Raw genomic sequence first — 25521 nt, 5'->3', positions numbered from 1 at the left:
GAATTTCTTTCTTTCTTTCTTTCTTTTTTTTTTTTTTGAGACAGTCTTGCTCTTGTCGCCCAGGCTGGAGTGCAATGGTGTGATCTTGGCTCACTGTAACCTCCACCTTGTGGGTTCAAGTGATTCTCCTGTCTCAGCCTCCCTAGTAGCTGGGATTACAGGCACGCACCACCATGCCAGACTAATTTTGTATTTTGAGTAGATCACCTCAGGTGATCTGCCCGCCTTGGCCTCCCAAAGTGCTGGGATTACAGGCGTGAGCCACCGCGCCTGGCCTTCAGGATATTTCTTTTATAGCATTTTCTAATTGGGCTTAACAAGCCCTACTTTAAGAAATTAAACCTTATGATTAGCTGTCTTAATATAGAGGCTTAATTGAAGCTGAATTATTATTCAGTTGAAGTTGAATTGAGTTATTGGAGCCCCTGTCCCCTTGCAGGAAGGATGAAAGTAGTGGCTAGCCTCAGCTTCAGCGGCAGGCGATGAGGAGCCAGATCAGTATTTCTATCTCAGATTCAGAAGACCCAGCTGTCCATGTGCATCATCGGGGAAGCATCTTGCTCTCAGAATAAGCAGCTCAGTCCAGCTTCCAAATTCTGACCGTGGCTTCAGTGCCTTTGTGGAATGAGAAGGGACATGAGGAAGAAAGTGAGTCACTAATACACATTCTCACCTGACCTGAGCCGCCTATGGTCCCTGAGCCCATGTAGTTTCCTTTCATTGTGATGGTAATTTAAAAATAGTATAATGTATTATTTATCTTATCACCATTTTATTATTCAATGGGAGAACTTTTCTGAACAAATCAAGATAAAACATGATCTAAATCTATGTTAAGTGTGATTTAAGGGAGACAGTGATTCATATTTGTAACTAGTTTTCTTCCCTTAGTGACTGAGAACAACCAATACTGACTTTTGAAGAGCCTCGTGGATACTAATTATTTATTCACTCCCTTGTTCCTTCAACACACTGTTTAGGGAATTTTTTACATGCTAGTCTAGACAGTGGGCATAGACAGATTAATGAGATAATTCCTGTCGTAAAAATGTGCATGGTTTAGAGGAAGAGGCATATCAACTAAAACTACATATGTGCCCTACAGCAGAATGACAGAAACATTAAATGTGATTCCTTTGTAATTGGGATCTCTTTCACCTGAAGTTTGTAATTCAGGTTTGTCCCTATGACCCCCATAAGTAGAAGTAGCACATGGTAATTACTTGAGCTATGTTCCCTTCCTTGTACATTCAAGCCATCCAGATTTCTGTATTTCTTTGTCACCATTGTTTTGGTTGTAAAACAGCTTCATTTTCAGACTAATTATAAGTTACCATTATTATGATTTTGCTTTGAGACATTTTCTTGGGTAGAGCTATGCCCATCCTAAGGTACATGGTACAAGTACAATATAGATTTGGATTTTTGTGTTTGTATTGGCTAAGACAGGTGTTAGCTCCATATTTCTTTTTTTTTTTTTTTTTTTTGAGATGAAGTCTTGCTCTGTCGCCAGGCTGGAGTGCAGTGGCGTGATCTTGGCCCACTGCAACTTCTGCCTCCTGGGTTCATGTGATTCTCTTGCCTCAGCCTCTTGAGTAGCTGGGACTACAGGTGTGTGCCACCACGCCCAGCTAAGTTTTGTATTTTTAGTAGAGACGGGGTTTCACCTTGTTGGCCAGGATGGTCTCAATCTCTTGACCTCGTGATCTGCCTGCCTCGGCCTCCCAAAGTGTTGGGATTACAGGCGTGAGTCACCATGCCTGGCCTAGCCCCATATTTCTTGTAACTTTGTATCTGATGTCTAATATATTTATAAATACAGAAATATGTGATTTTCTTTAGTAAGTTTATAGTTTTTTTTATAGGTAGACAAAGCATGATGACTTTTGAACAAGTTTAAAGTTTTTTTTTTTTGTTTTTTATAGGTTGTCTTTTGGAAATGCAGGTTTAAGGACAAATTATCTGCTTAAGCTAGAGGATGGGATCGAATAGCAGCAGAATCGGCGATCTTCCTAAAAATGAGTACTTGAAAAAGTTATCCGGCACGGAATCTATCTCTGAGAATGACCCGTTCTGGAATCAGCTTCTCTCATTTTCTTTCCCTGCACCAACTAGCAGGTAAGAGATTGCCTGGAGACTGAAAATTTGAATAGAGGGCCATATCAACTTGTGTGGTATGCTGATTAAAAAAAATTTTAGAAATGTTCTGTCTATCTGTCTAGTCTATCTGTCATACATAGATCAGTAGAAAATCCAAAAGATTTGAAAGTAGGAAAAAAGCTTTTCTTTTTACCCAACTCAGTAGCCATCTCCCTTCTCTAGAGGTTATCACTGGTAGCAGTTTATTTTGAATCGTTCTAGAGATAATATAGGTTACTTAAGCATATATCCCATATAGTTTCACAAAATTGTTTAAATACAAATGGTAGCATACTACATGTACTGTTCTGTCCCTTGCCTTTTTTTCCACAGTTAAGTAAAATATATCTTGTATATGTAGCACATTTGCAACTTCCTTATTCTTTTTAATGGCTGTGGAGTATCTGTAGAATATATTTAATTGGTTTTTCTGTTGATGAACATTTAGATTGTTTCCAGTCTTTGTTGTGACAGTTACTGACGCATACATCATTTCTCATACACACAATATATCTTTAGTATAAATTCCTTGAAGTAGAATTGCTGAGTCAAAGTGTATGTGCATTTGCAATTTGGTAGCTATGCCAAATTGTGCACCATGGAAGTTGTAGCAATTTGCACACCTACCAGCAATGCATGAGAGGTGTGTTTCCCCATATCTTTGTCAGTTTGATGCATTTTAGACCTTTGACCTCTGCCAGTTTCAGAGGTGAAAAATAATATCTCATATTTAATTCTATTACAAAAACTGACAGACAATAATAATGTAGAATGAATAGAATATTGAATTCCCATACACTCAATAACTAGATTTAAAAATTTTTTATTTACTTTTTAAGAGCTTTATTATGATAGGCAGAATAGTAGCCCGCCAAAGATGTCCATGTCCTTGTCTGCAGAATCTGAATATGTTACATTACATGGCAAAGGGGAATTAAAGTAGCAAAAGGCATTAAGGTTACTAATCAGCTGACCTTAAAACAGGGAGATTATCTTGGATTATCTGGGCAGGCCCAAAGTAATCACAAGGCTTCTTGAAAGTGGAAGAGGGAGGTAGAAGAGAAAGTCAGATGTGATGTGAGGAGGACTCAGCCTGCCCTTGCTGGCTTTGAAGATGGTAGGGAGGTCATGAGCAAGAAATATGAGCAGCTTCTGGAAGCTGGCAGAGGCAAGGATGCAGATTTCCCTCTAGAGCCTTTGGAAAGGGATGCAGCCTTATTGACATCCTGATCTTAGCTCATTGAGTTGTCAGACTTCTGACCTACAGAACTGTAAGATAATAAATTTATGTTGTTCACACCACTAAATTTTGATAACTTTTGTAGTAGCAATAGAAAAATAATACACTTTTTGAGACATGTTTCATATATCATGTAATTCACCCATTTGAAGTGTATTATTCAGTGTTTTTATTCACAGAATTGTGTAACAATCACCAATTTTAGAACATTGTCATCCCAGAAAGGAACCCTATCCCATGCCCATTAGGAGACACTCCCCCAAACTCTAGATTGCACTAGCAACCACTTATTTATTTATTTATTTTTTGAGAGGGAGTCTCAGTCTGCTAGAGTTCAGTGGCGCGATCTCTGCTCACTGCAAACTCTGCCTCCTGGATTCAAGCAATTCTCCTGCCTCAGCCTCCCGAGTAACTGGGCTTAACGGTTGCATGCCATCATGCCTGGCTAATTTTTGTATTTTTTGTGGAGATAAGATGTCACCATGTTAGCCAGGCTGGTCTCGAACCCCTGACCTCAAGTGATTCCCCTTCCTCAGCCTCCCAAAGTGCTGGGATTACAGGCGTGAGACACTGCGTCCAGCCACTAATTTAATAACTACTACTAACTTTGCCTCTTCTAGACGTTTCATGTAAATGGAATTGTAACAATAGGTGGTCTTTTGTGACTGGCTTCTTTCTTTTTTTTTCTTCTACCTTTTTAGAGATGGGGTCTTGCTCTGTTACCCAGGCTGGTCTTGAACTCCTGGGCTCAAGCAATCCTCAGCACCCCAAAGTGCTGGGATTACAAGTGTGAGCCACTGCGCCCAGCCGTGACTGGCTTCTTTCACTGAATGTAATATTCATACATGTTGTAGCATGCACCAGTACTTGCATTCCGTTTTTTCTTTTTTTTTTGAAACAAGGTCTCACTCTGTTGCCCAGGCTGGATTGCAGTGGCGCGATCGTAGCTCACTATAGCCTTGAACTCCTGGGCTCAAGTGATTCTTCCACTTCACCTTCCCGAGTAGCTGGGACCACAGGCATGCACCGCCATGCCTGGCTGCTTTTTAAAAAATCTTTTGTCGACATAAGGTCTTGCCATGTTGCCCAGGCTGGTCTTGAACGAACACCTGGCCTCAAGTGATCCTCCTTCCTCTGCCTCTGAAACTGTTGGGATTTATAAGCATGAGCCACTGGACCCAGCCTCCATTCCTTTTTATTGCTGAGTGATACTCCATTGTATGGATATACTGCATTTTGTTTGTCCATTCAGAAATTAATAGACATTTGGATATTGTTGAGTGATACTCCATTGTATGGATATAGTACATTTTGTTCATTCAGAAATTAATAGACACTGGGTTGTTTCTATATTTTGTTCATTATTGTTTTTTAAGTATCTTAAAATCTTTTTTTTACATAACCATAATACCATTATCACACCTCACAAAATTAACAATAATTTCTGCTACCCAGTTCACATTTAAATTTTTCCATATTTAAATTTTAATTAAATTTAAATTAAAGTTGTTTTAATAGTTTATTACAATTAGGAGCCAAATAAGGTGCATATGTTGCACTTGCTGGTTCTTGTTCTTAAATGTCTTCTAATGTAGAATATAGGTGTCCACTTCCCACCCTTGCCACTATTTTTTTCCTTCATGTCATTTTTAAAACAAATTGTGTCAGTTTTTCTGTAGAATGTTCCATCTTCTGTATTTATCTGATTGCTTCTCACACCTTGTAACTTGTTCTTTTATTCCATATATTTCCTGTAAATTGGAAATGAGATTTAAAAGCTTGATAAAATTTAGGTTAATCATTTTTGGTAAGGTATTCCATATGTAGAAAAAGTATGTTTTATACCAGTTATCATGCTAAGATTGATCAGAGTTTTGAGTGTATTTTAGCATCTATTGATTTTTGCCTGAATCACCTGTTTTATAAGAGGTTACAAAATGGTAATATTTCTAATTTGGTCATTTCTACATTTAATAACTGGAGTTCTTCTGTAAAGAGGACTTTACATCATCAATTAGGTTATGTAAAATATAGTTCTTACTATATTTATTACTAATTAAAGGTAAGCACTTCAGTTTTTTTCTTTATCAATTTTCAGGAAGGGGTTGGTGTAATCATGACAAAGAAGTCTATACTTCTCGTTTCCCTTTACCTCAGAGGTAGAGGGCCTATTTCTGTCTTTTGAGGGTAAATTCACACACACACACACACACACACACACACACACGTGTTTTCCAGTGTGACTAATAGCAGTCGTTTTTCTTTTTGATACCCAGTTCAGCAAGTTTTGGATAGTGGTCCTTATGGTTTTATTTGCCTTTCTTTAATAATTAAGGTGGTGTTTATTTTCATATGTTTAAGGGGTATTGGTATTTCCCTTTCCGTGAACTGTTTATATCTTTTGGCAGTAAATTTTAATTTTTTTATTATTATTTTTTATTATACTTTAAGTTCTAGGGTACATGTGCACAACATGCAGGTTTGTTACATATGTATACATGTGCCATGTTGGTGTGCTGCACCCATTAACTTGTCATTTACATTAGGTATATCTCCTAATGCTATCCCTCCCCCCTCCCCCCACCCCACAACAGGCCCCGGTGTGTGATGTTCCCCACCCTGTGTCCAAGTGTTTTCATTGTTCAATTCCCACCTATGAGTGAGAGCATGTGGTGTTTGGTTTTCTGTCCTTGCGATGGTTTGCTCAGAATGATGGTTTCCAGCTTCATCCATGTTCCTACAGAGGACATGAACTCATCCTCTTTTATGGCTACATAGTATTCCCTGCTGTATATGTGCCACATTTTCTTAATCCAGTCTATCATCGATGGACATTTAGGTTGGTTCCAAGTCTTTGCTATTGTGAATAGTGCCACAATAAACATACGTGTGCATGTGTCTTGATAGCAGCATGCTTTACAATCCTGTGGGTATATACCCAGTAATGGGATTTCTGGGTCAAATGGTATTTCTAGTTCTAGATCCTTGAGGAATCGCCACACTGTCTTCCACAATGGTTGAACTAGTTTACAGTCCCACCAACAGTGTAAAAGTGTTCCTATTTCTCCACATCCTCTCCAGCATCTGTTGTTTCCTGACTTTTTAATGATTGCCATTCTAACTGGTATGAGATGGTATTTCATTGTGGTTTTGATTTGCATTTCTCTGATGGCCAGTGATGATGAGCATTTTTTCATGTGTCTGTTGGCTGCATAAATGTCTTCTTTTGAGAAGTATCTGTTCATACCCTTTGCTTACTTTTTGATGGGGTTGTTTGATTTTTTCTTGTAAATTTGTTTAAGTTCTTTGTAGATTGTGGATATTAGCCCTTTGTCAGATGAGTAGATTGCAAAAATTTTCTCCCATTCTGTAGGTTGCCTGTTCACTCTGATGGTAGTTTCTTTTGCTGTGCAGAAGCTCTTTAGTTTAATTAGATCCCATTTGTCAGTTTTGGCTTTTGTTGCCATTGCTTTTGGTGTTTTAGACATGAAGTCCTTGCCCATGCGTATATCCTGAATGGTATTGCCTAGGTTTTCTTCTAGGGTTTTTATGGTTTTAGGTCTAACATCTAAGTCTTTAATCCATCTTGAATTAATTTTTGTATGAGGTGTGAGGAAGGGATCCAGTTTCAGCTTTCTACATATGGCCAGCCAGTTTTCCCAGCACCATTTATTAAATAGGGAATCCTTTCCCCATTGCTTGTTTTTGTCATGTTTGTCAAAGATCAGATGGTTGCAGATGTGTGGTATTATTTCTGAGGGCTCTGTTCTGTTTCATTAGTCTATATCTCTGTTTTGGTACCAGTACCATGCTGTTTTGGTTACTGTAGCCTTGTAGGATAGTTTGAAGTCAGGTAGTGTGATGCCTGCAGCTTTGTTCTTTTGCCTTAGGATTGTCTTGGCAATGTGGGCTCTTTTTTGGTTCTACATGAACTTTAAAGTAGTTTTTTCCAATTCTGTGAAGAAAGTCATTGGTAGCTTGATGGGGATGGCACTGAATCTACAAATTACCTTGTGCAGTATGGCCATTTTCACGATATTGATTCTTCCTATCCATGAGCATGGAATGTTCTTCCATTTGTTTGTGTCCTCTTTTATTTTGTTGAGCAGTGGTTTGTAATTCTCCTTGAAGAGGTCTTTCACATCCCTTGTAAGTTGGATTCCTAGGTATTTTATTCTCTTTGAAGCAATTGTGAATGGGAGTTCACTCATGATTTGGCTCTCTGTCTGTTATTGGTGTATAGGCTTGCTTGTGATTTTTGCAGATTGATTTTGTATCCTGAGACTTTGCTGAAGTTGCTTATCAGCTTAAGGAGATTTTGGACTGAGTTGATGGAGTTTTCTAAATATACAATCACATCATCTGCAGAGACAATTTGACTTCCTCTTTTCCTAATTGAATATCCTTTATTTCTTTCTTCTGCCTGATTGCCCTGGCCAGAACTTCCAACACTATGTTGAACAGGAGTGGTGAGAGAAGGCATCTCTGTCTTGTGCCAGTTTTCAAAGGGAATGCTTCCAGTTCTTGCCCAGTCAGTATGATATTGGTGGAGGGTTTGTCATAAATAGCTCTTATTATTTTGAGATACGTCCCATCAACACCAAATTTATTGAGAGTTTTTAGCATGAAGGGCTGTTGAATTTTGTCAAAGGCCTTTTCTGCATCTATTGAGATAATTATGTGGTTTTTGTCTTTGGTTCTGTGTATATGATGGATTATGTTTATTGATATGCATATGTTGAACCAGCCTTGCATCCCAGGGATGAAGCCCACTTGATCATGGTGGATAAGCTTTTTGATGTGCTGCTGGATTCAGTTTCCCAGTATTTTATTGAGGATTTTTGCATCGATGTTCATCAGGGATATTGGTCTAAAATTGTCTTTTTTGGTTGTGGCTCTGCCAGGCTTTGGTATCAGGATGATGCTGGCCTCATAAAATGAGTTAGGGAGGATTCCCTCTTTTTCTGTTGATTGGAATAGTTTCAGAAGGAATGGTACCAGCTCCTCTTTGTACCTCTGGTAGAATTTGGCTGTGAATCCATCTGGTCCTGGACTTTTTTTGGTTGATAGGCTATTAATTATTGCCTCAATTTCAGAGCCTGTTATTGGTATATTCAGGGATTCAACTTCTTCCTGGTTTAGTCTTGGGAGGGTGTATGTGTCCAGGAATTTATCCATTTCTTCTAGATTTTCTAGTTTATTTGCATAGAGGTGTTTATAGTATTCTCTGATGGTAGTTTGTATTTCTGTGGGATCAGTAGTGATATCCCCTTTATCATTTTTTATTGCGTCTATTTGATTCTTCCCTCTTTTCTTCTTTATTAGTCTTGCTAGTGATCTATCAATTTTGTTGATCTTTTCAAAAAACCAGCTCCTGGATTCATTGATTTTTTTGAAGGGTTTTTTGTGTCTCTATCTCCTTCAGTTCTGCTCTGATCTTAGTTATTTCTTGCCTTCTGTCAGCTTTTGAATGTGTTTGCTCTTGCTTCTCTAGTTCTTTTAATTGTGACGTTAGGTTGTCAATTTTAGATCTTTCCTGCTTTCTCTTGTGGGCATTTAGTGCTATAAATTTCCCTCTACACACTGCTTTAAATGTATCCCAGAGATTCTGGTATGTTGTGTCTTTGTTCTCGTTGGTTTCAAAGAACATCTTTATTTGTGCCTTCCTTTTGTTATATACCCAGTAGTCATTCAGGAGCAGGTTGTTCAGTTTCCATGTAGTTGAGCGGTTTTGAGTGAGTTTCTTAATCCTGAGTTCTAGTTTGGTTGCACTGTGGTCTGAGAGACAGTTTGTTATAATTTCTGTTCTTTTACATTTGCTGAGGAATGCTTTACTTCCAACTATGTGATCAATTTTGGAATAAGTGCTATGTGGTGCTGAAAAGAATGTATATTCTGTTGATTTGGGGTGGAGAGTTCTGTAGATGTCTGTTAGGTCCGCTTGGTGCAGAGCTGAGTTCAATTCCTGGATATCCTTGTTAACTTTCTGTCTTGATCTGTCTAATGTTGACAGTGGGGTGTTAAAGTCTCCCATTATTATTGTGTGGGAGTCTAAGTGTATTTGTAGGTCTCTAAGGACTTGCTTTATGAATCTGGGTGCTCCTGTATTGGGTGCATATATATTTAGGATAGTTAGCTTTTCTTGTTGAATTGATCCCTTTACCATTATGTAATGGCCTTCTTTGTCTCTTTTGATCTTTGTTGGTTTAAAGTGTGTTTTATCAGAGACTAGGATTGCAACCCCTGCTTTTTTTTGTTTTCCGTTTGCTTGTTATATCTTCCTCCATCCCTTTATTTTGAGCCTATGTGTGTCTCTGCACGTGAGATGGGTTTCCTGAATACAGCACACTGATGGGTCTTGACTCTTTATCCAATTTGCCAGTCTGTGTCTTTTAATTGGAGCATTTAGCCCATTTACATTTAAGGTTAATATTGTTATATGTGAATTTGATCCTGTCATTATGATGTTAGCTGGTTATTTTGCCCTTTAGTTGATGCAGTTTCTTCCTAGCCTTGATGGTCTTTACAATTTGACATGTTTTTGTAGTGGCTGGTACCGGTTGTTCCTTTCCATGTTTAGTGCTTCCTTCAGGAGCTCTTTTAGGGCAGGCCTGGTGGTGAGAAAATCTCTCAGCATTTGCTTCTCTGTAAAGTATTTTATTTCTCCTTCACTTATGAAGCTTAGTTTGGCTGGATATGAAATTCTGGGTTGAAAATTATTTTCTTTAAGAATGTTGACTATTGTCCCCCACTCTCTTCTGGCTTGTAGAGTTCCTGCCGAGAGATCCGCTGTTAGTCTGATGGGCTTCCCTTTGTGGGTAACCCAACCTTTCTCTCTGGCTGCCCTTAACATTTTTTCCTTCATTTCAACTTTGGTGAATCTGACAATTATGTGTCTTGGAGTTACTTTTCTTGAGGAGTATCTTTGTGGTGTTCTCTGTATTTCCTGAATTTGAATGTTGGCCTGCCTTACTAGGTTGGGGAAGTTCTCCTGGATAATATCCTGCAGAGTGTTTTCCAACTTGGTTCCATTCTCCCCGTCACTTTCAGGTACACCAATCAGACATAGATTTGGTCTTTTCACATAGTCCCATATTTCTTGGAGGCTTTGTTCATTTCTTTTTATTCTTTCTTCTCTAAACTTCTCTTCTTGCTTCATTTCATTCATTTGATCTTCAATCACTGATACCCTTTCTTTCAGTTGATCGAATCGGCTACTGAAGCTTGTGCATGTGTCCCGTAGTTCTTGTGCCATGGTTTTCAGCTCCATAAGGTCATTTAAGAGCTTCTCTATGCTGTTTATTCTAGTTAGCCATTCATCTAATCTTTCTTCAAGGTTTTTGGCTTCTTCGCGATGGGTTCGAACATCCTCCTTTAGGTCGGAGAAGTTTGTTATTACCCATCTTCTGAAGCCTTCTTCTCTCCACTCGTCAAAGTCATTCTCTGTCCAGCTTTGTTTTGTTGCTGGCGAGGAGCTGCGTTCCTTTGGAGGAGAAGAGGCACTCTGATTTTTAGAATTTTCAGCTTTTCTGCTCTGGTTTCTTCCCATCTTTGTGGTTTTATCTATCTTTGGTCTTTGATGATGGTGACGTACAGATGGGGTTTGGTGTGGATGTCCTTTCTGTTTGTTAGTTTTCCTTCTAACAGTTAGGACCCTCAGCTGCAGGTCTGTTGGAGTTTGCTGGAGGTCCACTCCAGACCCTGTTTGCCTGGGTATCACCAGTGGAGGCTGCAGAACCGTAAATATTGCAGAACAGCAAATGTTGCTGCCTGATCGTTCCTCTGGAAGCTTCATCTCAGAGGGGCACCTGGCAGTATGAGGTGTCAGTCGGCCCCTACTGGGAGGTGCCTCCCAGTTAGGCTACTGAGGGGTCAGGGACCCACTTGAGGAGGCAGTCTGTCCATTCTCAGACCTCAAACTCCGTGCTGGGAGAACCACTACTCTCTTCAAAGCTGTCAGACATGGACATTTAAGTCTGCAGAAGTTTCTGCTGCCTTTTCTTCAGCTGTGCCCTGCCCCCATTGGTGGAGTCTACAGAGGCAGGCAGTTCTCCTTGAGCTGCGGTTTGGGCTTTCCGGCTGCTTTGTTTAGGTACTCAAGCCTCAGCAATGGCAAGTGCCCCTCCCCCAGCCTCGCTGCCGCCTTGTAGTTTGATCTCAGACTGCTGTGCTAGCAGTGAGCAAGGCTCCGTGGGTGTGGAACCCTCCAAGCCAGGCGTGGGATATAATCTCCTGGTGTGCCGTTTGCTAAGATTGTTGGAAAAGGGCAGTATTAGGGTGGGAGTGACCTGATTTTCCAGGTGCTGTCTGTCACGGCTTCCCTTGGCTAGGAAAGGGAATTCCTTGCACTTCCCCGGTGAGGCGATGCCTTGCCCTGCTTTGGTTCACGGTCCATGGGCTGCACCCACTGTCCTGCACCCACTGTCTGACAAGCCCCAGTGAGATGAACCAGGTACCTCAGTTGGAAATGCAGAAATCACCCGTCTTCTGCGTTGCTCATGCTGGGAGCTGTAGACTGGAGTTGTTTCTATTTAGCCATCTTGGAACCTCCCCCCAAATTTTAATTTTTAACTTTGTTGTATACAATTGGATTGGGCCTTAGAAGTTTACCTTAGTTTAAGCCAGTTGTGGTGGCTCTTGCCTGTAATCCGAACACTTTGGGAGACCGAGGCGGGTGGATCACCTGAATTCAGCAGTTCAAGACCAGCCTGGTCAATGTGGTGAAACCCTATCTCTACTAAAAATACAAAAAATTAGCCGGGCATGGTGGCGGGCGCCTGTAATCCCAGCTACTCGGGAGGCTGAAGCAGGAGAATCGCTTGAACCCGGGCAGCAGAGCTTGTGGGGAGCTGAGATCGCGCCATTGCACTCCAGCCTGGGCGACAAGAGCAAGACTCCATCTCAAAAAAAAAAAAAAAAAAAAAAGAATTTTAACTTAGTTTATAATTAATCTGATGGCTTGGATTAGATGTATTTTATATTGAAGTGGTTACTTATTCTTGCTTCTGAGATCCTTGGAAAATTAAAGGTGGCTGTGGATTGGTGGGAAAGGTCATACTGGGGATGAGCTATAGCATCAACAAATTTTGAAATCATTTCCTTAATCCTTGCAGAATTATCACTGAGTACTGCTGCTCATGTGATAGTGATACGACTTAGAGGAAAAGAGGGCGAAATGGAGAGCATGATTTATTGTCCAAAATAATTTTTCTTTCCACTTATGTAAATTCTAATGTAATTTATAAAGCTATTCCAAATTATAGTATATGGTTTTTACATTGAAATATACTAAAGTAGACTTAACTAGAGATATGTACCATGTTTAAGGAATAAGGAGACTATTGTAAAAATGTCACTTCTTTTCAAATTGACCTATAGATTGAAGACAATTTGAATTAAAATTCTGAAAGCCTTGTTTTGGAAGATTGGGGGATCTTGATAAGTTTATTCTGAAATGTGTATGAAAAAGTATAATGAACAAGAATAACTAAAATACTTAAGAATAAGAATAAATGTATGTGTATGTACTTGATTTATGTGGAGCTGGCATTTCAGTGGGGGAAAAAGATGAACTTCTCAAAAAATAGTGATGGGAATAATTTGTTAGCCATTTTTGTCTACCTGTGCCAGTGCCTCACAGTTTAAGTTATTATGGCTTTATAGTTTGTTTTGTTAATTACTATTTTTACTCAAATTTTATTTTATTTTATTTTATTTTTTTAATTTTTGAGACAGAGTCTCGCTCTGTCACCCAGGCTGGAGTGCAGTGGTGCAATCTCAGCTCACTGCGACCTCCACCTCCCAGGTTCAAGCAATTCCCTGCCTCAGGCTTCCGAGTAGCTGGGATTACAGGTGCCTGCCATCACGCCTGGCTAATTTTTGTAGTTTTAGTAGAGGTGGAGTTTCATCATCTTGGCCAGGCTGGTCTTGAACTCCTGACCTCCTGATCCACCTGCCTTGACCTCCCAAAGTGCTGGGATTACAGGCGTGAGCCACTGCGCCTGGCCACCATTCCCTTTTTTTAAATCACCCAGGTGATTTAAGAGAAACGTATAAAGGGATCTTAGAAAGTGAAAAAACTGTAAAGTAAATAAACTGCATTGTAAATCTGTGAGAGTATATTTATAAAGGTTTCTTCCCACCCCCACCGCCACAAGTGAGTTTACATGATAGAGGTTTCATTTGTGGTGTTGCATATACTTGTGGTCTGTCACTTTCTCTTTGGCACTGCCCTGCTCCTCACTGATGGTATTTCATGTTTGACCTTGGGACTGAGTAGGCTTTGAGGTAGCAGGTGCCCCCTCATTGACAGAGTCAGGGGCCAAAATTACCTAGTTCATGAATTATTCAGGGCTAAGATGAATCTCAGTAGAGGAGACTCTGAATCTAGATAATTCTGAGATTGTTCACTCTTGGAATTCGTTAGATACATATGTGCTGTCTTCAAATAAAGTCCATTTTTGTAGCCAAAAATTGATGTTTGCTGCAATTTTTAGAAATACTAATGAGGCCTTTAGGACGAATCTAATCCTTCCTTACTATTAACTATTTTTAGCATCAGAGTAATCAGATTTTGTAAGAGTTTCCAGGTGTGGTTCTAAAATCTTACTTAAATTATTTAATAGTTTTTATTTTTTCACCCTGTTAAAATTAGTTGTGCAGCAAAGATCTGAAACAAAATGAAGAATAATTAAAGACCAAAGGTTAATAATATACACTGTTTTTTTCCTAAATATTTTAAACTACTTATATGACTGATTTTATACATGTTTCTAAACTACATAATAGCAACAAAAATGAAAAACAGACCTGTGCTTATTATTTTTTGGTTCATAGGCATCTGAGGCTATGGTGTGTGTGAACATAATTGTGTGTCATGCTTATCATTGAGAACTGCTGGACCAGATGACCTATCTCTGAGTATCAAACTGTTATTCACTTATTTGTTTCAAAGGCTATAATAGTTAGCTGGATGTATGATGTCTCTTGTCCTTAAAGGCTTATAATCTTTTTTTTTTTTTTTTTTTCAGACAGAGTTTCACTCTTGTTGCCCAGGCTGGAGTGCAATGGCGTGATCTTGGCTCACCACAACCTCTGCCTCCCGGGATTAAGTGATTCTTCTGCCTCAGCCTCCCGAGTAGCTGGGATTATAGGCATGTGCCACCATGCCCGGTTAATTTTGTATTTTTGGTAGAGATGGGGTTTCTCCATGTTGGTCAGGCTGGTCTTGAACTCTCGACCTCAGGTGATTCGCTTGCCTTGGCCTCCCAAAGTGCTGAGATTACACGCCCAGCCAGAGCTTATAATCTTATCTGTAAATCAGCAAACAAGTATGGTGAAATATGATAAAGGGTATTATAGAAGAATTGCATTTTATGCATATGCAAACAAATATGCACATATATCCCTTCTCTTTTTTTGATAAATAATAGCATGTATATTATACACACTTTTTCACTTTGTGCTTTTTTTCATCAGTTATATCTTGAAGAGCCTTCTATATATTAACTTCCTCACTCTTTTTAATGGGGGGCATATATACCAAAATTAATTGGATTTACCATTTGGGTTTTACCATTTGGATTGCTTCCAGTGTTTTGTTATTACATATAATGTAGCAGTGAATAGCCTTATACAAGCTGGGAACGGTGGTTCATCCCTGTATTCCCAGCATTTTGAGAGGCTGAGGCAGGAGGATCTTTTGAGACTAAGAGTTTGAGACCAGCCTGGGCAACATGGCGAGACCCCCATCTCTACAAAAAATAAAAAAATTAGCTGAGCTCGGTGGCTTATGCTTGTAGTCCCAACTGCTTGGGAGGCTGAGTCAGGAGGATTCCTTGAGCCCAGGAGTTCAAGGTTGTAGTGACTATGGTCAGGCCAATGCTCTCTCCAGCCTGGGCAATAGAACAAGACCCTGTCTCAAACAACACCACCACCAACACCACCACTACCACCTTATACTTATGGGTAGAAGTGACTTCTTGTACTATAAAGGAAATGTGGCCAGATGACTTCTAGTAATGCTTCCAGTTTGTGTTGAGAGGAATGGGAATCAAGTGTAATAGGTTGGGAATGTAGAAATTGCTTCCCAACATAGTTCATGATGCTTCAGGGTAAATTGATAAGGCTGCTTGGGTCTAGAGTGGTCTGGGGCTCTGAAGGGTGTAGGGGCTCTAACTATGGAAGGCTGAACTGGGAAATAAAAATATGTCCACCTGTTACCTATTTTTGGCACACTTGTTAGAAAGCTGAGGATTAGAAGTAGGGTCCCTTGTAGGCTCTTGTTGAGTGGATTTGGAGAAAACATTGTTTCAGAGAGATTATTCTTTTAAGTAGGGTGAGTAGGTGGAAAGTGCAGGAAGAAAAACTAGGGCAGGAAAACAAAATCTGAGACATCTGCAGCAATATACCTGTGATGTGCTGAAGGTCTGAATTTCTATTACTGTGTAGGAAATGGAAAGTCCTACATCTCAGTAAGTGTGTGTAACCAGCTAACAGCAGTATAGAGAATAATATCTTTAAAAAGTTCTTTTGTTTTAAATTAATACTTGATTTGAGTGTTAATACTTAATGAGCTTAGAGTTCCAGATTTGAGAGCAGCTCTGAGCAGTATAGCAGCAGCCTGAATACTCTTCTCCAGAGGAATTGTTTTGCTAAAAGGTGCAGTGACTTTGGGTGAAGTGTGAAGAATGGAGACCATGTAGCATGGCAGGGGGAACATGGATTTTGGAGCCAAACTGACCTTGCCTGAGCTCCACAACTGACTAGTTTGTGAATTCAGGAAAGCTGCTTAATCTCACTGAACCTGTTGCTGCTTTTGTAAAATGGAAATAATAACCCCTACCATGTAGATTCATAGGGATGATGAAACACTATCATGCATGTAAAGTGTCTGACTTTGCTCTTCTTTCAAGGAGTAATTACCTATTAGTTTACAAAGACCTAGGACTCTGTCTTGAGAGTTAGTCTAAAATATTTGAGGAATGAAAATAAGCTGCAGAAATTTAACCAATTTTCTGATGACCGCTTTATCTTGATGATTGAAAGTCCTGTGCCTCTTTTGAACTAATTGTTCTGCTGTTTTAAAAATTAAGCCAGACAGTGATTATAGTAATAGTCATCTTTGTGTATAAGCAATCTACCTTTTTTTTTTTTTTTTTTTTTGAGTCAGAGTTTCGCTCTTGTTGCCCAGGCTGGAGTACAGTGGCACGATCTTGGCTCACTGCAGCCTCTGCCTCCCAGGTTCAAGTGATTCTCCTGCCTCACCCTCCCAAGTAGCTGGGATTACAGGCACATGCCACCATGCCTGGCTAGTTTTATATTTTTGGTAGAGACAGGGTTTCACCATGTTGGTCAGGCTGGTCTCGAACTCCTGGCCTCAAGCAATCCACCCACATCAGCCTCCAAAAGTGCTGGGATTACAGGCATGAGCCACCATGCCCAGCCACACCCTACTTTTTATAAAGGCTACTTTTCAGAAAACTTTACTGTGTTACAGAAATTGTATTATGTATACTGAGCACTAGATGGTGCTCATATAAGGCAAAAAGGGCAGCTCTTGGCACAGTCACCTAAAACTAATTTTTCTGAGTACCAAAGTAATGCATGTTCATTTTTAATACTTTTAAATACAGAAAAGCACCAGGAAGACAAAAAAAAGATAAAAATAATAACAACCAAGAGTAACTTGTTAACATTATGGTGTATATCGTTTTAATTCTCTCTCATTTTTAAAATTTAAAAAAAAATTTTTTTTTTTTTTTTGAGAGACCCAGTCTCACTCTGTCTCCCAGATTGTAGTGCAGTGGTTTGATCTCAGCTTACTGCAACCTCCACCTCCTGGGTTCAAGCAATTCTTCTGCCTCAGGCTCCTGAGTAGCTGGGACTACAGGTGTGTGCCACGCTCGGCTAATTTTTGTATTTTTGGTAGAGACAGGGTTTTGCCGTGTTGGCCTGGCTGGTCTCAAACTGCTGACCTCAGGTTGAAGCAGGAGAATCGCTTGAGCCCTGGAAACAGAGGTTTCAGTGAGCTGAGGTCACGCCACTGTACTCCAGCCTGGGAGACAGAAAGAAACTCTGCATCAAAAAAAAAAAAAAGTATTTTTTTGATTAATATACCTAAAAAAATAGTTATGGAATGTCTTCTAGTTGCTAGGGACTGTTTTTAAGGACTAAAAACATGAGTGAGAAAGTCCCTGCTCTCATGCAGTTTATATGTTACTAGAGGAGATGAGCGATAAACAAGTGAACAAATAAATATGTTAGGTCATTTCCGGAAGTGTCAAGTGTCAGGAAGAAAAGCGAAGCGGAGTGAGGTGATGGAGAGCAATAGCTTTAGGAGATTTCTTTAGCCAGAGAGTCTCTGGGAAAGCAGCATTTGAGCAGAGACATTATGATGCCAGGGAGTGAGCCATGCATGTTTTGTGGAGAGTATTCCAGGTAGAGGGGCAGCGAGTGTAAAGAGGCTGAAGTGGGAGTAAGTTCTGCTTGTTAGAAGAGCAGCAAAAGGCCCGTGTAGCAGAACAGCCAACACGAAACAAATAACATAAGGACTTGGCTGTGTGAAAGATCTTATAAGTTGTATGGTATTCCAGAGATGAGCCTGTTTCAATATCACTATTTGGGAATTGAGTCTAGTCTGCTATAATTTACTAACTATCCTATAATATGGAAAGATTTTATTCATGTATTTTTTTATTGTGGTAAAATAAACATAAAATTTACCTGTTCAACCATTTTTTAAATTATTGATTTTCGTCTGGTCCTCTTGACTCTCGTAACCTTTTCAACCATTTTTAATTGTACAGTTTAAAGTACATTCACAGGGTTGTGCAACCATCCCCACCATCCCTTTCCAGAATGTTTTCATCACCTTAGATAGAAACGCTATACCTATTAAACAATAACTTCCCATCCTCTCCCTCCAGTTTCTGGTCATCTCTATTTTTACTTTCTGTCTCTATGAATTTGACTACTCTGGGTATGTCATATAAGTGGAATCATACAATATTTGTCTTTTTGTGACTGGCTTATTTCATGTAGCATAATGCTTTCTTTCTCTCTCTCTCTCTCTCTCTCTCTCTCTCTCTCTTTCTTTTTTTTTGAGACAGAGTCTCTCTCTGTCGTCCAGGCTGCAGTGCAGTGGCATGATTTCGGCTCAGTGTAACCTCCGCCTCCTGGGTTCGAGTTGTCCTCCCGCCTCAGCCTCCCAAGTAGTTGGGATTACAAGTGTGCACCACCATGCCCGCTAATTTTTGTATTTTTAGTGGAGACAGGGTTTCACCATGTTGGCCAGGCTAGTCTTGAACTCCTGACCTCAAGTGATCTGCCTGCCTCAGCCTCCCAAAGTGCTGGGATTATAGGCTTGAGCCACTGTGCCTGGCCTAGTATAATGCCTTCAAAGTTCATTATCCATGATGTAATTTCCTTCCTTAAGTCTGACGAATTACCCATTGTAGTTATATACCACATCATATAATGTTTTCTAAACTTCAGTTTGCTGTACTGTTATCCTTTTAAAGGGCTTCCATTTCTCTTTAGCATTGTTAGTTTCCACTTGTCACTTTGACTTTTCTTTCAGGGATTTTTCTTACATGATAAAAAATTTAATTCTACTGAGATAAATGATAAAATAGAATGATAAAATGATAAAAGATAATGATAATATAATTCTGCTAAAAGGATTCGCTAACGTAAGCATCATTGTTACTTTACCAGTTATTTATTGAGCTCACTGTTTGTCAGATGCTGGACCCATTGCTGTAGACACCTCCGTTTTTTCAGTTCTGTTATTGTTATTCAAGTCTATTATTCCCATGTGTGAGAGAACTGAGGCCTAGGAAGGTTGTCTAAAGCCACACAGTGAGTAGCGAGTAAGGACCAGATTTAATTTAAACCAGGTTTATTTGTCTAAGTCCGGAGAGGAATTCCGTTGACCATCATGCCACACTGTCTCCTTGGGAAGCACAGGCTAATCTGAGACCCAGTTTCACATAAGTACTAAAGAGCTGCAACATTAAATCGTATGGTAATCTTTGAGAGTAGAACCACCAGATTATATGTTCACATTTTCAAGCATTTTTCAAAGCTGCAGATCATAATCAGAGGAATCTTGAGTGCCATCATTTACAGTGATCACACAAGCTGATGGGTAATCTGTTTAGTATTTTCACCTTGCCTTGAGTAGAGTGTATCTTCTCTCTTTTTAAGCAAAGCTGCCTGAATGATCCTTTGTCAAAGTTTCTTAGTCTGTTTCCTCAGTTGACACACAGGAAGAGAGACTTTTGTTTAATTAGGTCACGTTTTTAACTGACAGAAGCAAGTGATTGTAAAATTACTTTCTTCTTTGAATCTTTGATGCCTGTCTCTGTTTCTGTATTTTTAGGCTCTTTGGCACACTTTATGTTCAATTTTATTAGAACTTTTCAAGTTGAAAAATCTGCTCTGTTGTAGAGGTGGGCCTGGGATCGCTGCTAAACCATCTTCTAAATTCTGTTTTAACTTTTTCTTTGTAGGTTTGCTTGGTTGGTGACCAAAATAATGTACTAGGCTGTTTTACTCAGGGAATAAATAATTTGAGACTTTTCTTGGCATCTTATTATATTTTTCAAATTGAGGGACCACAAGAAGTTCAGTTTTTACATCTTGAGTCAAAACCTTTATTTCCCATTCTTTCATTTATACCTTTCTATGCAAAAATCATTTTAGAAGATGCTTAAATTTTCCCAGGATTAATCAGTCCCTTAAGCTAAAAGCTTAAATGGGGGAAATATATCCTTTAAAGCATTAAAGTAAAGGGACATGTAAGTTTTACTCCAGGTGCACCCTTGATTCCTCCCTCTTCTTTCTCACTGTGTTGGTTGGAATTTTGTTTTGTTTTGTTTTGTTTTTTAAGTCAATTTTTTTCTCTTTCTTGGGAAAATAAACACTGTATTATCTAGCATAGTAGTTGCTGACATTTTGACATTTTAATAGTTATAGTTCCTTTCATTTTGGCAGTTGAATGACAGCATATACGATTGTCTGTGAATCACATGAATGTAAACACCTTTTTGGTTCTGCATGGGTGCATTAAAAATTGCTATAATTTATATGCAGTTTTTGTCCTTTGACTTTTTCCTATGAATAGGTCCTCTTAAAACATTAACCTTCCCACAGTTTAACCACTGAATGGGCTGATTCTTGTTAGTTTTGTGAATGATTTCTGTAATTCTCTTTGCTAAGGTAAGGGGGAAAATGTCTTCAGAAGTGCTTCTGTCCTTTCCTGAATGGTTACTTGTTGATTTATTCAGGTTATATCTTTGACTAACATTATATATTTATCAGAATTTGTATGTTGTTGGCTGAAAATGACATCATTAATATAAAATGTCAGTTTTGAAAGAATTTTATGGCAGAACTTTCAGCTGAAGGGACTAAGGATTTTCAGTGTTTGTTATGAAACTTACAGTTTGATTGATTGTTCAGCAAACCTGTGTTCAGAGGTCTGTTATAACTTCTCCCCCAACAATTTTTTTGCCTATCTGCTTTTCTTAAAAATATTTGAGCTATTAATTTCTCGCTTTTCATTATTGAGATTCATATATGAGAACAGTGTGCCTAAAAGTAAAATAAAACCAGTCTAAATTACAGAAAACTGTGAAGTAGGGAATACTTAATTTAAAATTTTAGCTTCCTGACCACACTATAGTTTATGATTTCATAGCGGTTACAAGAAAGTCGCCTATCATCTTACCATTTTCCTTATTAGATTTAAAATTTTGTTTTCTTCCCATTCTTTATAATTCACATAATTTTTGCATGATTGGAATTATAATGTAGATATACTTTTTATAATAATTTATGTGTGACACAACTTCTTTTAGGAATATATAGAAATTCCAGCTAGTTGCTGGAGTGTTTCTAGGTTGATATTATGTGGGTTTGCCTTAAGAGTATCTCATTTAATATTATTCGTATTGAAAGAGTATTAATCTGGAAGTTAAATATGTTTATTCTTATACCGTGACATTGGACAAGTTACTCTGCTTCTCTATTTCTGTCACTTGTAAAGTGAGGATACTCCCATTTCCTCGGTCAACTTCTCAGGGTTTTTAAAAGAAATCAAATGAAATAATAAAGGTGAAAGAACTTTGAATAGTGTATATAGGCCTGTACAAAATGCAAGTTATTTCAGCAAATTTATTTGCATATGGACAATAATATGCTAACATCTTTAAACACATTTCTTTTGTAGAAGGTTAAATAATACTTTTTCTAAATCCACTTCTCCCTTGTCAAAATGATTTCTTTAAAGTATAACACAAAAGTCAGTTTCAACTCAATTTGTTTAATTTTAATTTTAATTTTAATTTTTTTGAGACAGGGTTTTGCTGTGTTGGCCAGGCTGGAGGGCAGCTCATTGCAGCCTCCACCTCCAGGGCTCAAGGAGCAGCTGGGACTACAGGCACTCTACCATGCCCAGCTAATTTTTTTTTTTTTTTTGGTAGAGAAAAGGTCTCACTATGTTGTCCAGGCTTCAACTCAATTTTAGGCAAACAGCCCCCAATCCTGAATTAGTAAATTTCAGATCGGTGAAGTCTGCTAAATGTATATAATAAGACTTTTTTTTTTTTTGAGGTTGTGGTGTTATTATACAACCAATTGGTAAGCTTTTCTTCTAAGATTATATATTATTCAACTTCTTATTTTTTTTTAACCTTAATCCCTGAGGACCAACACCATGGCCTGGCAGTGTCCATTGGTACCTCTTATAATACTTAACAATCCAGTGGCCGGGTACTGTGGCTTATGCCTGTAATCCCGGTACTTTGGGGGTCAAGGCAGGAGGATTGTTTGAGGCCAGGAGTTCTAGACCAGCCTGGGCAACATAATGAGACTCCATTGCTACAAAAAAAAATTTGCTGGGCATGGTGGCACACACCTGTAGTCTTGGCTACTCGGGAGGCTGAGGTGGGAGGATTGCTTGAGCCCAGGAGTTCTAAGCGGCAGTGAGCTGGGATCATGACACTGTAATCCAGCCTTGGGAATGCATCGAGACCCTGTCTCTAAAACACACACACACAAAATCCAAAGTGTTCAGATGAAGAAGAAAGAGACAGATGAGTTAGTAGAAAAGCAGATTGAGATGACAAAGGAAAAAAGTGTTGGATGATAGAAACCACTAAAGAGGCACAAATCGTTTCTTTAGATACTACGTAGAGGCTCCACGACCTAAGTCACAGAACATCAACTGAGTTAGCTTAAGTGTGCTGCTTCTGTTGACCCCAGTTGTGAGTATTTCACTTGCAAACTGTAGCCTGCCTGACCTGCTACACCAATTGACCAACATATTGTAAATACCTCTTGCATATTTTCATATGTGACAATTATCAGGACTAGGTATTTAGTTTATTAGATGGTCCATGTTATATATTTATTTTTATTGTGGAAACTTGAATTCTTGAACTACAGGCTTCATATGAAAGAGGCTTTTTTTCCCTACCAACAAATATTTTTTCCTTATTAATTTGCCAGGATGGGAAAACTAATTGACATCCAACAGTGGTACTCTGTTGATGAATGAAGGGATACATGCTTTAACACCAAGCTCTGGTCTTTTTATTCCATCATTCATGAGCTGTGGTGGGGTCTCCCCTGAGTTGTGGTAGAGAGCAGATCTACCATCAAGGCCACGGTTGTTTCTCTTCCATCACCTCCTGAATTGTGGCTGATGACATTTGGAAGCATTTTCTGCTTAAGCAGCAATATAGTCAATCATGTGTCTTTATAATGAACAAATATAATCCAGAATTTTTTATTTAACATTTGCTAAGTTTTTTTCTTTTTTTTCTTTTTTTTTTTTTTTTGAGACAGAGTCTCACTCTGTCACCCAGACTAGAGTGCAGTGGCGCAATCTCGGCTCACTGCAACCTCCACCTCCCAGGTTCAAGCGATTCTCCTGCCTCAGCCTCCTGAGTAGCTGGGACTACAAGTGTGAGCCACCATGCTCGGCTAATTTTTGTATTTTTAGTAGAGACGGGGTTTCGCCATGTTGGCAGGCTGGTCCTGAACTCCTGACCTCAGGTGATCCACCTGCCTCGGCCTCCCAGGGTGCTGGGATTGCAAGTGTGAACCACCGTGCCCGGCCCACATTTACTGAGTTTTTACTTTTTCTGTCACAACTGAATATTTCTGTATTTTGTTGACTAGACCATTCTTGAAGTTTAGGCCAGAGCTGTTTGTTATGCCAGAGGATTCTCACATGAGTTTAAGTCCATAGAGGTTATAAACTCTGTACAATATTTATGTGTGTGCCCCGTCCCTCTTGTTATTTAATACAACAATTGATTGCCTGGGACAGCTAAAGAATTTAGGTCATGTTGAATAGGGTTCCTTCTAAATTTACATGGCACGGTAATAATTTGCTACTTAGACATCATACCCTTTATGGGTTCCTCTGTAGGCCATTTTAGAGGGAAAACAATCCATATTTGTAATAAAGCTTTATGCTTGCTTAGTGTCATCACATACTTATTTGAGTTTAAAGATAACTGGATTTGGTGTCAAAAGATCTTGATTTGCAACTTTGCAAATCTAGCAATGTGTGGAAGATTATAAGCCACAATTATGCACTACTGGTTGGTAATCTTTCTGGAATATAATTTGTGACATTCATCAGAACAGAAGTGTTCACTGACCTAGCAATTGCACTTCCAGATTTATGTTAAGGACATAATTGAACAAGTTCAGAAATATATGTGGAGAGACATGTGTAAAGACATTCATAGCAATGTTTATGGTAGAAAATTGCTAACAACTTAAATGTCCACCAGTAAGATCGGCTACATAAATAAAAATGGTGCATGTGCACACTGGAACAACATATAGCCATTAAAAACAATCCTATGTTTTTAGATATGGAAAAGGACCTACAGCATATTAAGTAGTTAAAGCCAGTTATAAAACCATGTGTATAACATAATATTGTTCATGCAAAATTGTATATGTTTTTAAATGTATATGATATATTCATTTACATTTTTAATATAAGTTTGTATAGCTTTTTATGGTTCAGTTTTTTTTTTTTTTTGAGATGAGGTCTTGCTATGTTGCCCAGGCTGTTCTTAAATTCCTGGAATCAGGCAGTCCTCCCCTCTCAGCCTCTTGAGTAGCTGGCACTACAGGCATGTGCCACTGCACCTGGCTGGTTCAGTTTTTAAAACTTACTTGGAAATAATTTCGATGGATTAGAGGTTGCAAAAATGTACAGGGTGGTTCTTTAGCTCCCATAGTTTCCTGTAACTGTAACATCTTGTATAACTACAATACAGTATCAAAAATAGGAAACTGACATTGGTACAATCCCCAGAGCTTATTGAGATTTCAGCTGTCAGTGATACGGTTTGGATATTTTGTCCCCTCCAAATCTCATGTTGAAATGTGACCTCCAACGTTGGAGGTAGGGCCTGGTGAGAAGTGTTTGGGTCATGGTGGCAGATCCCTCATGAATGGCTAGCGCCATCCCCCGATGATGAGTGAATTCTTGCTCAGTTTGTGCACACAAGATCTAGTTGTTTAAAAGAGTGTGGCATCTCTTTCCTTTCTCTCTCTTGCTTCTTCTCTTGCCTTATAACATGCTGGCTCCTCTTTCACCTTCTGCAATGATTGTAAGCTTCCTGAGGCCTTACCAGAAGCTGAGCAGATGCTAACACCATGCTTCTTATACAGCTTGAAGAACCATGAACAAATTAAACCTCTTTTCTTTATAAATTACTCAGGCTCAGGTATTCCTTTATAGCCATGCAAAATGGACTAACACAGTTATTTATCCGTGCATTCATTTGTGTGTTTATGTATAGCTCTATACAGTTTTATCATGTGAGTAGATTTATGTAACCAACCATGATCAAGATACAGTGCTTACCCTTTATAGCCACACCCATCCTCTCCTCCCCATCCCCATCCCTAATTCCTGGCAGCCACTAATTAGTTTTCTATTTCTGTAGTTTTATTTCAGCAATATTATGTAAATGGAATTTTACATTACGTAACATTTTGAGAAGGGCTCTTTTCTTTCACTCAGCATAGTGTCTTGAAATCCATTGAAGTTGTTATGGGTCTCACTTGTTCATTCCTTTTTAATTGCTAAGTAGTGTTCTGTG

General features: G+C 38.9%; 1 protein-coding gene across 9 annotated transcripts in view; it reads left to right on the top strand.

Moving 5' to 3' along the window:
• DYM (dymeclin) overlaps nucleotides 1–25521 on the top strand; it is a 410032-nt gene that overhangs the window by 26379 nt on the left and 358132 nt on the right. For 4 of the 9 annotated variants that reach the window (XM_063699214.1, XM_063699213.1, XM_063699215.1 and 1 more), the window contains exons 2-3: nucleotides 440–648; nucleotides 1926–2118. The exons of 1 other annotated variant lie outside the window; for it this stretch is intronic. In XM_063699214.1, coding sequence (XP_063555284.1) covers nucleotides 1979–2118 — 140 coding nt within the window. In that variant the 5' untranslated portion in view covers nucleotides 440–648; nucleotides 1926–1978. The remainder of the gene's footprint in view (nucleotides 1–439; nucleotides 649–1925; nucleotides 2119–25521) is intronic. 4 more of the 9 variants (XM_031003621.3, XM_031003623.3, XM_055368706.2 and 1 more) reach the window with 1 other exon arrangement.

This window comes from Gorilla gorilla, chromosome 17, assembly GCF_029281585.2.
Source record: "Gorilla gorilla gorilla isolate KB3781 chromosome 17, NHGRI_mGorGor1-v2.1_pri, whole genome shotgun sequence".
Taxonomy (NCBI): domain Eukaryota; kingdom Metazoa; phylum Chordata; class Mammalia; order Primates; family Hominidae; genus Gorilla; species Gorilla gorilla.
Note: the sequence above shows the minus strand (reverse complement) of the source record. Positions and strands in the feature narration are given on the sequence as shown.